The sequence below is a fragment of the Podarcis liolepis genome (genome assembly GCF_965112155.1).
Source record: "Podarcis liolepis genome assembly, chromosome: 1".
In the NCBI taxonomy this organism is placed as follows: Eukaryota; Metazoa; Chordata; class Lepidosauria; order Squamata; family Lacertidae; genus Podarcis; species Podarcis liolepis.
The window spans coordinates 134,294,276-134,305,340 of record NC_139554.1 but is presented as its reverse complement, the minus strand read 5'-3'; the positions used below and the strand labels follow the sequence as shown (position 1 = coordinate 134,305,340).

At 44.3% G+C, this 11,065-nt stretch overlaps 1 protein-coding gene across 1 annotated transcript; it reads right to left on the bottom strand.

Moving 5' to 3' along the window:
• Window positions 1-2,117: 2,117 nt before the first annotated feature.
• Window positions 2,118-6,540, bottom strand: PRLH (prolactin releasing hormone). The gene is made up of 3 exons (XM_083475614.1): window positions 6,128-6,540; window positions 3,180-3,349; window positions 2,118-2,366 (listed from the first exon to the last, which is right to left on the bottom strand). Exons 2-3 carry the CDS (start codon window positions 3,277-3,279, stop codon window positions 2,203-2,205), a joined length of 264 nt encoding a protein of 87 aa, XP_083331740.1. The 5' UTR covers window positions 3,280-3,349; window positions 6,128-6,540; the 3' UTR covers window positions 2,118-2,202.
• Window positions 6,541-11,065: the final 4,525 nt, after the last annotated feature.

The following is an 11,065-nucleotide window of genomic DNA, read 5'->3' as shown; positions in this document are numbered from 1 at the left end:
CTTACATCTGTAGTCAGTAAAGGTGTGGCCTGATTTCACCCAAATACAACAGGTCTCATTATTTATGGGGGATGCCTGGGCACGCAAGAGATAAGATAGTTATTTTCCAATATCTAAAGGGCTGCCACATGGAAGATGGATCAAGCTTTTTTTCTCCTTCTCTGGACCTGAACCAGTGGCTTCATTATAAGAAAGGAGAGTCTGACTAAACATCAGGAAGAACATTATGACAGTAAGAGCTGCTCAGCAGTCGAACAGACTTTCATAAGAGGTGGTGGGCTCTCCTTTCTTGGAGGCTTTTAAGCAAAGGTTGGATGGCCACCTGTCACCCTTGGAGTCCCTTCAAATTCTACAATTCTATGGTTCTACAGTGGTACCTCTAGATGCGAACGGGATCCCTTCCGGAGCCCCGTTCTCATCCTGAGTAGAACATAACATGTGTCTGCACGTGACATCATTTTGAGCATCTGCACATGCATGAGCGGTGAAACCCAGAAGTAATGTGCTCCGTTACTTCCGGGTTGCTGCAGAGCGCAACCCGAAAATGCTTAACCTGAAGCTACTTCAACCCGAGTATGACTGTATTATTCTAATTTGTCATGTTTGTGAATAATTCTCTTCAGTGTTGGTGAAAAGTAAAACCATTGCCTTCTGCCACTTAATCCCAGATGAGGATGTCAGTTGGACTTGCATGACAGAGATGTGGCTTTGGGGGTGGGATTATCTTCTCTCAGCTTTGTTGATAGGCTTTCTCAGTGCAGCATCAACTTGATGGGTGGGAAGAATGGGTGCTGCCATGATTGGTCAAGATTAAACCTCCATGATCGGGGTCCCTGTCCAACAGTCCACTAAACTTGAGTGTTTGCCTGTAGTGTTGGGTTCTTGAGTTAGGAGAGGATTCTGCTAGGGGACCACCCACCCCAATGCTCGACAGTCTACCTTTCTGATTTTAGAGGTAGTGTTGAAGACTCCATGAAATTTGAAAGTGGGGAGCCTTGCAGCAGTGGAGGAAGCCTCTTGGGCACCTGGAGCGGTGCACCCAGGGGCGGGACAAGCCACACCCATAGGGATGGGGCACGCAGTGCCCATAGGGACGGGATGTGCCGCATGGGCCGGGGCCTCAGCTGCCCTACAGCTGGGGGGAGGCAGTGAGCGGACATTGTGGAGCCTGCAGGAGCCTGAGACACGTGGTTCGGGCGTGCTGTAGGCCCTGTGGTGAGTGCCACCAACCATTTTGTCACTCCCCTCACCTGGGGCAGTTACGCATTGAACATCCATACACAGACCTTCTTTCTATGAGCAAATTTGAGCTTTGTGGAAACTGTTTCTAATGATGCCCGGTTCAATGCTCAGTTTGGAATATATTAGATTTGGTGTCCTGTTAAGGTCAGGATGGTGTTGATATTGACTGGGTCTTAACTGGTCAAAGTCTGTATGTATTTAAAAGAAATTCATATTAATTCCTTATTTACAACTGACTCTCCTTCCCCATCCCTTACTCTGTTAACTCTGTTGTATTAAAGTTTGGGCTATAAGAGCCTGGGAAGAAGAAGAAGAAGAAGAGTTTGGATTTGATATCCCGCCTTTCACTCCCTTTAAGGAGTCTCAAAGCGGCTAACATTCTCCTTTCCCTTCCTCCCCCACAACAAACACTCTGTGAGGTGAGTGGGGCTGAGAGACTTCAAAGAAGTGTGACTGGCCCAAGGTCACCCAGCAGCTGCATGTGGAGGAGCGGAGACACGAACCCGGTTCCCCAGATTACGAGACTACCGCTCTTAACCACTACACCACACTGGAGCAGGGAACTGTTCTCTTACAGTTTTTAAGTCCCAAGAATGTACACCTCTGGTACTATAAAAGCAAATAAATGAAACAAAAACTTGTATCATCAACAAATGGGTGCTTTGGAGTGGAGTTTAAGGATAGTTGTTCTGCAACACATTAAAGTCGTTCACAAAAGGGACAGCCTTTACTGGTGCAAGAAATCTGAAAATGAATTTGACAGTAAAAGGAATACAATGTGAGGGCGTAGAGAGATATAGTCTAAGGAAATTCTTCAGCCAAACCCTGCTCTTGAACTCTACTCCTCTGGCATGAGACATAAAAGAGACAGGGCAAAAAGTCCAACATTTTTTATTTGGCCTCTGGAGAGATTGCGATGTTCTTTCTTGTCGGGATGGGAGATCGTTCACTTCCGAGGCATCATTCATCTTGCAGCTGCTCATCGCTGTCTCCTATGGGGAAACAGGCTTGCTGGGGCCGGTGGTCACTTTTCTGGGCATTCTCTCCAGCTGCTCTCCTTCTGCCAAACCGTCCCACAGGTCGGATCCCTCGCCCCGTGTACCAGGAAGGATCAATGTCTGGATCTGGAAGGCAAAGCCCAGGTGGTATTGAGAGGCTAGGAAAAAGATAAGTCCTTCCCACTCCTGCACCGGAATACCTGGCATTGCTCTGCCATATTCTAAAGCACTGGCACACTTGTTTGTGGGGAGGCAATGTGAGCTTTTCAGCACTAGCAAAGCTTTTTTGCAAGACTACCCTTGTTGAGCTGATGGCATTTTTTCTATCTGTCTAATTTTACACCTGCCTAATACGCCTGCGGGTTGTGTGCTAGGAGTGGCAGTGGCAGGAATAATGGAGTGAAAGAGAAGCACACAAAGAAGGACACCATGTAGCAAAGTGACTTTCTATGCATATGGAATGCTATCAGAAAAACCAACCAATAATTTCCACTTTTCCGGGGGGGGGGGGGACAGGACACAGGAAGGGGGAATGTTTTTCTTCCCTGGCTTCAAAACTTCCAAAAATGTTCCACCTCTAGTTGGAGGTCCAAAGGTTCCCTCCACCTTCTGTAGGCGCTCCCTCCTCTTGTCTCCCAAAGTCCCTCAAGACTCATCACAAGTGCATGTTACAGATCAGCAAACCCTATCCTGAGCTGAACTCCTTTATGAAAGTTCACATTCCACTTCATCTAGTTTGATGATTGTGCTGCACACCCATCACTCGGGTCTAGCTGCTCATCCAGTTATCAGTGGTTGTCATGTCCCTTAACTCACTGCAGGGGACACTGGCCATTTCCCAGTGCTACAGTGATAAACAGCTTCCTCAGAAAGGGTCTCTTCAGCACAGCTGCTTTTAAAAGTTTTGTCTTCTACCCCGTACAGTCCCCAAGAACTTACTTCTGACTTCCATGGATCGCTCAAGGATTCGGCATTCGGCGTCAGGCAGCAGCAGGCAGTCCATCAGCAAGCACAAGAGGCAGATGATGAAGAGCCTCATGTCTGTTTCCTTTTCCTTCTTCAAAGGTTCTGTGACTTGTAAGGGGAACCTGGTGAAGCTCAGGCCCCAACTGCAGTCACAAGGGAAAGGTCTATCAGTTTCAGGCAAGGGAAGTGCCCTTCAAAAGTGCGCTTCAGGATGAGGGACAGCAGTAACACAAAACTCTACAACATGCACAACAGGTTTGCAACTTTCATTTCAAGAACTATTAGTGGGGGATGTGAAAAGGGAAGGGAAGGGAAGGGAAGGGAAGGGAAGGGAAGGGAAGGGAAGGGAAGGGAAAGGTATTCAGCTGTATTCAGGTATTTGCCTGAACATGCAAAGGCTTAAAGTGAGCACATGCAAGTCCCGTCCTCAAGTCTTCATGAGCAGGTTGTCCTCAGTCCCTCACCATCCCTGAGCTTGAATCTGAGTAGCATTCCTCATGCAGTCTGGGTCTCTGACAATGCAGTTGCACACTGCTCATACAGAGTATTTTTTTAAAAGAAATTTTCTACTTTTTCCATGATTTGGTGCTTTTTATGCCTAAATCCTCTCTGTCTGAGGTTGGGGAGTGAGAATGTGAATGAAAATGAATATCCTTATCTATCCATACATATCTGATTGAGACAATACCTGATCGAGACATCCAGGAAGAATATGGGCTCGCTCTCTCTTTTAAAAAAGGCATCACCCAGAAGTCTGTCAATTCTCCAGCAGAAGCTGAAATCGACTCTACACATCCCAGCCCATCACATGTTTAAAGTGGGAAGCCCTATCCTACGTTCAAATCCCTCTCAGGCAAAGCTTTATCTTGAGCCAGTCCCTGGCTCTGCCTGGAGCTCTTTGGAGAGTAAGTACGATAAAATGAAAATAAGTAAATGATTTACTTGGTCCTATAAGGATCAGAAGCTCTCAAGTTGTTAGGTGGGAAGCCTCAGCAGAAGAAGAGAGTTACACACACACACACACACACACACACACACACACACACACAAAACATGGAGACAAATGCCTCCGCAAAGGACCTCAGCTTTCCAGAACATCTGGAGGGTGGGGAAGTAGTAGTTGAGGGGAGAAGACAACAACATACAGCACAAGCAAATCCCACCAAGCATCACCTTCTGGTGCCGACAGGTAACTTTGAGGAAGATTCGGGAGGCGTAACCATGAAAGGTCTCCTGTGTGAACGAAGTCCTCATGTACACATGTAACATCATAGTTGTGACGCAGGCAAAGGAGAGGGGCAGCTGCAGTGTGCACACGCCCATATTTGGATCGGGGTGCCCCTTGTTTACTTTCAATATTTCCTATTTAGTATTTCAAAATGTGGACATTTTAACCTTCACTCTACATTAGCCTGTTAGCTAATAAAAGTTGTTTTTCACCTATGGAAGAACAACTGCCATCATTCTCTTGCAGTCTTTAAGTAAAAGAACTTAAGGTAAATATGTGTTTCGAAAAGGAAGCAGAATTGTTTTAACTCTCAGGGTGTCTGCAATTTTTCTTGCTATGTCTCTCCCTGAATCCTTTGTTGGTGAGAGAAAGAAAACAGACGTGCCCTGGCTCATAGCTAGAGCTGCTGTCCCACAGCATGGCATGAAAGTGCCAGGGGAGAACTCTGTGCAGAGCTGGAGATGCTTCTGAAACTTCTACTGCAATGGCTCCAGCATCTCAATGTTTCAGTTTAAAGTTTGCTTGCCTGTTCAGCTGTGCAAAAAGCTGAGGCAGAAAGTTCAAAGGCACTTCCGGCTGGGGGTGTGAAGCTGTTCTCCCACATATACACATGTATATGCATTTGTTTTGCAGGACTGTAGTCAGGATAACTGTAGCCAAATTTTAAAAAAATGCCCAGCATTTATCATGCAAATTAAACTGGTAAGACATTTCAGCTAACATTTGATTGGAATTGTGAGCCACTGTGCAGATTTCAGTTGCAGGGAAGCACAGTGAGTTGGGTCTGTGACAACTGATCTGTGTGCAGCCTTGACCCAACAGAAAGCACAACGCTTTCTACCAGTTCTAAGCATCACACTTGTTGCGCAGGGGACCTCTCCTGGGTCTGGAAACTTCTTTCCTATGTGCTGACCACACCTGCTGAACTAGGGGCATCTCTCCCCAAGTCCTGATGCATTTTGGCACATTTCCTGTTCATCCTCACATAATAGCCTGACCTTTAAAGGCTTCTCGCCAAAAGCAACCATGTTGTTGTATTTATTGGCTGCAAAATACATTGCAAACTGTTCGTTCTGAAAACCAGCAAGCCTAAATGGAAATAAGGTTGAATCAAACCACAGCTTAGACATGGAACTCACACACGGGCTTTGGGTCACTTGTTGCTTCCCAGCCTCAGTTTCCCAACTGGAAAGCTGGCATAATAATTGCCTCCCAGGGGATTGTCATTTATGTCAATATCTTAGGCTATATACCTAAAATAATTGCAGTGACAATTTTATTCTTGAAAATCTTAAAAATCCTAAATTATTGAACAGCATCATCTACTGTTTCTTTTGTTTTACTGGGAGCAGCACTAGTTTATCTCAAAAAGGGGATCCCTGAGCTTTGGTTTCAGAAAATAAAAGTAAGTTGTTAGAAGATCTAGCTAGAAACCCCTTTGGTTTTTATTACCCTAGCAAGCCATTATCACTTTAAAATGAAATTACAAGCCCACATACACACAACAAAGCAGCAAAGTTAGAAAATGCTCACGGTGGGCATGGGATGGAAAGCCATTTTACTCAGACCGCTCCCCAAATTTATTTGATGAGGCTACAGGTGCCACACAAAGCATGCCTTCTATTTAGTCTCACTCATCCCGACTTTTTTCTGAAACAGGCAATGAAAAGCAGAACTGAAGAGGAATACTTACTTTTTTCCTAGAGTGACGGAGAGTGGCTCTGCTCTGCTCTCTTTTCAGTGAGTGACGCGGTGAGAGCCGGTGGTCGCTCTATTCCTTTTTATGCTGTCCCTTTGTCTATGTATGACTGCCTGTGACATCATCAAGACGGGAACAAGGCATCTCAGCATAATCCTCCCATCATCCCATAACAACTTATGTTATGGGCTGCAAAAGATGGGTCCTTCTTCATATTATATTGCACCTGAGAATTCAGCTTTTGTATAGTACTCTAATAACCCAAAATGCATATTTGGTTATTAACAAGGCAATCCTAAGCATGCCTACTCTGGTGTAAATCCCACCACGTTCAAGCAGACTTTCTCCCAGGTGAGAATGTGTATGTGCACTGCACTACATTACATTTTATATGGCTGCAGCCTAAAAACCAGTACTCCAAGATTATACTGCAGTGGCGTAGCGTGGGTTGTCAGCACCCGGGGCAAGGCAAGTAATTTGCGCCCCCTAACCCGTGGATTTGTGCCCCCTAACCCTAACCCCCAGATGTTGCGCCCGGTGCGGCCGCCCCCCCCTGCACCCCCACGCTACGCCACTGACTGCAAATGTTCAAAGCTCCCCCCCGTTCCTTCCTTCTGTCCACATGGAGACCATTGCCAATGAATTGCCTTTGTGTACTATGTCATCTTCCATATATTGTGTGACCACTTAGTTTGCATTGATTAACTAGAATAAGTTGGGCAAAATTGCATGAATACATTTGTACATCTTGTTTGTTTTCATGGAATCATAGACTTGTAGAGCTGGAAGGGACCGCAAGGATTATTCAGTCCAACGCCTTGCAAGGCAGGAATCAAATGTGTAATTATTTTGTTCCAGTTTGTCTTGATGTTGATGATGGTGATGATGAAATTTCTATCTCAGCCTTCATTCCAAAGGAGCCAAGGATGGCAAACAGCAAAGCAGCAAAAGTAAAGAAATTAACCATAAAGCAAAACATTTCAACAGTGATTAAAAACACCCACATCTAAAATGGTTTAAAATTGTTTTGTACTCCACTGAGAAACAGGCAATAGGAGTGTATTGGCAGATGGGATATGGGAGGTATAGCCAGAGACCCTCATTCTCAGGAACTCGGAATACATGACTGTGGCCTGCAGAACTCCCTACATTGAACTGTGAGGATTCCTATCAAGAGGGGAGAGGAATTATACAACAAAATCTATCGTGGCGTTTCTGGGCTCCTCTCTGCATGGTAGGGTTCGCTTCCCATGTCACTGTAAATACAATGGAAACCATGAGCATGATCCATTACATTTCAATGCATGCACTGAAAGAGATCAGAAGAGGGGAAGGCCATCTTTTCTCCATTCTTCTTCTGGGCTGATCTTCAGCCATGGGGTGCACAGCACAGCAAACCACACACTGCTTGCATCCTGCCTGTCTTTGCCTCTTATATAAAGATGCAAGCAGCCATTCGTCTCTGGCCTGGCAGTTGCTTGTGCACCTACAGGGTGTGTGTGTGTGTGTGTGTGTGTGTGTGTTCACTATGGAATCATGGGTTTCCAGAGTTTTGGTGCCACACAATGGATTTATTCCTGGTTCTGCAAAAACTTACTGGAGTGGAAGCACAAATTTACCCTATCCCTGTTTAATTCTGGCCCAGAGGGGAAAACATTCTTGGGAGTGGATAATTCTCCACCTCAGGCTGTACGTTTTTGTGCTGTAAGAGTGAAAAGTGTATTTATATTGCATCTTTTATTCTGATGGCTGACAGATGATGAGAACAACACGTAGTTTAAATGGTTAAGGAACACTAGTCTGTAATATAAACCTGCGGCTGCTATGATACCTAGGACAGGAGGAGAGCTGGGATGGCCTGATCTCTGGTACCAGAATTGTCTCAGTGAAAACTGAGAGACCTGAGGGGGTCTCCAAATCCAAGTTTTGCACAGGGATGTCTGGGAGCTTGCTTCAGAGCCATAAATTATACTTCAGTGGCATTTTTGTTATAGTTGCATGATTGGGATTTATTTGGACAAACTCTCCACTATTTGCAAAGTTGTGTTTTGTGGTTTCAGGATACTTTAGATTTTGATTGCCAAGGTCTGCCATGTTTAGTTTTTAGTACTACATAAGACATGAAAGTTAGGTTTTTAGGATTTGTGGTGTTTGTGTTTTGTATTAGCTGTGTTGCAGTGGGGGCCTCTTTGGGCACAGAGAATTGCAGGGATGTTTACCATAACCATATGCTAATGCTTAGGTTGTTGTCTTGAGCAAACAGTACATCAAGCTATTCTCTCTCTAGCGGGTTGCAGCTGCAACTAGGAAACATAATATTCCCTGCCCAGTAATGAAGGCCTTCTTCTGGACTTCAAGCAAATAGCGAGTTTCCCACATGGGACTTTTAGATAAAAGGCTAATGTGTCAAGGATTGGACAGGCAATGTATGTGTCAACATACCAGAATTAACTAACCAAGGCATTTCAAAATATACTATTTTATCCAAAAGCAGCACCTGATTTTCCAAAAATTGGTTTGAAAGGCACTAAAGGTACTTTTATTTATCCCTAACCAGAGCAGCTAGGAGCAAGACTGAGTTGGCGTGGAAAGCAATGGTATTGGGGGTCAGGCAAAGCAGCCACAAGAGCTGTCTATAGGGGTGGAGGAGAAATTGGATTCAGTTTGCACTTAAAAGTGAACCTGCCAGCTTTGGGGGGGGGGGTGAGGAAGTAAACCAAAAAACAGTTACCCTTCTCCAGATTTTGCAGTAGAATTCTCTAGCCAAGTTATGAGGGTAAAAATGTATATGCTGTGCACAAAAATCAGAGGCAGTTTTAGGGTAGTGCAGTTTTAGGGTAGTGTAACCAGCCACTTTGCAGAGGGAGCCCCTACAATGCTGTAGAATGGAGCCCAAGAGGCAGGGAAGCTGAATTCTACCATTGCACACGGCGGCGCCATTGAATTCCGGGAGCCCAGAGTCCACCACTGTAAAAATGCATATATCAGTGGAGGCAATATACAAAAATATGCTTGTGTGAGGAAACTGCTTTACAAAATGTGCACAATAGGGGAAATTGCATAAGAAAAATACAAAGCAATGTGCTGGAGGATAAATTTGTACAGAAATCCTGGTGAATTTTCTCAAGGTCTTTTTTTTAAAAAGAGGAAAAATCATGAATTGCTGTGGAAATGCGGAGAACTGAACTTAAGATTGCCAGCTCTAGCTGTCAATGACTCCAGGGGTGTCATCTTGGCGGAAATGACTGGCAGAATCCGAGACCAGGGAGAAGAGTCGGTGGAAGAAGATTGGAGGAAATTTAAAGACTATTTACAGAAATATTGCAAAATTAAGGAATGTTGGAATGATGTTGGATTGAAGTTAAGTGGTTTCTAGCTGTAATGGTTTAAAAGAATATGGAAAAATTGGATTTTTAATAGGTAAAAAATTAATGTTATAATATATTAAGATTAAAGATCAGGATAATAAGGAGGGAAAGAAATTGCTGAACTAAATAAATTGAACTGGAATACAAAAAAGGGAGGTATGAGGAGGTCCGGGAAACAAGTAAATGAAAGATAAGTGATGTAAAGATGGAATTATTTTTAACTGTTTTTTATTTCCTATTTTTTCTTTTTTCTTTTTCATTATGTAATATTGTGAAAACTTTAATAAATATTTATAAAAAAGGGGTGTCAACTTGAATAATATATTGGGGGGGTGCAGGTAAGCCCTTTCCCACATAATGGATCACAAGATACGGCACATGCACACCATCTTAATGGCAATGCCCAGTGCTTTTTTAAAAAAAGAAGATAAAAAGGATTCTTGGGAGGATTTTCTAGTGGCATTCCAGCAAATAAAACTTTTGTGCAGAAACTTAGACAAGTCCTGAAATGACTGGATATGATTCACTTCCAGGAGATAAGGCCGAATCTCAATTTTATCCCACTGCACCAATCTTCTCTGAGACATCCTTGGAATGTCAGATCATCCAAACACAAGCAAAGATTGTAATGAAGCAGCAACTCTTTTAAAGGCACAGCCCTTGCAGCCTTGGTTTTTCAGGAAGTCCCTAGCCTCTTCCACTATTAGGTTTACACCATCCCATTTTGAAATGCTAGGAATTACATAGCATTGTAGGCTGGCCTGAAAACCTATGACAAAATGCCTCTTTTGTTTTGTGCAATGATAAACTATCAAGCCTTTCCATTCAAGAACATAAAGTATATTACCTTGCTTAAAAGACCTGTGTTTGACAACAAACCTTCTGTGGTTCACAATCTCACAAATCAGATTTGGACAGTATTCGGTCTGCTACCTGAAATAATTTCCTCCCGTGTGGTAAGCAAGATGGAAATATAAAGGGATGGTGTGCTATATTTCTCACTACCTGATTTCTTCATTTTCCACTTTGGCGTCAAAACTTTGTTTCATATATATATATATGTCAGGGAACTGACATCAGAGCGAGAGGCGAAGGGGAGGCTCCCAGATTCTGCAGGCGAAGGACCCAGGACCAGGGGGAGAAGCAGCTCGGTAGAGGAGGAAGGAAATCAGTGCAACACCAGGGATAAAGGGGGGCAAATGGGGGAAGTGGAGGGAGAGCTCCGGGATTCTTCTCTGGACATCAGTGAGGAGAGCACAGGTCCTCCACTACCCACGCCCTCCCTGCGCAGAAGACTCCCGCGCTGTGAGAGGAGGAGGCGACTGGGAGTCAGACAGCTTCTATGCTGGAAAAGGTTTAAGAAACGCCCACAGACAGATTCTGCTAGCGACTGAGGCAGCCACGCTGAGATGGGCTGTGCAGTCAGAACGGTTTAACCAAGGCAATTAAGCCTAGAAAGGCGGCAGTTTACGCACGAGTAACTCATACTCATTACAATACACACACACACACACACACACACACACTAATAAGACATTATTAGCACTAGCTGGTTAAGGCGTAA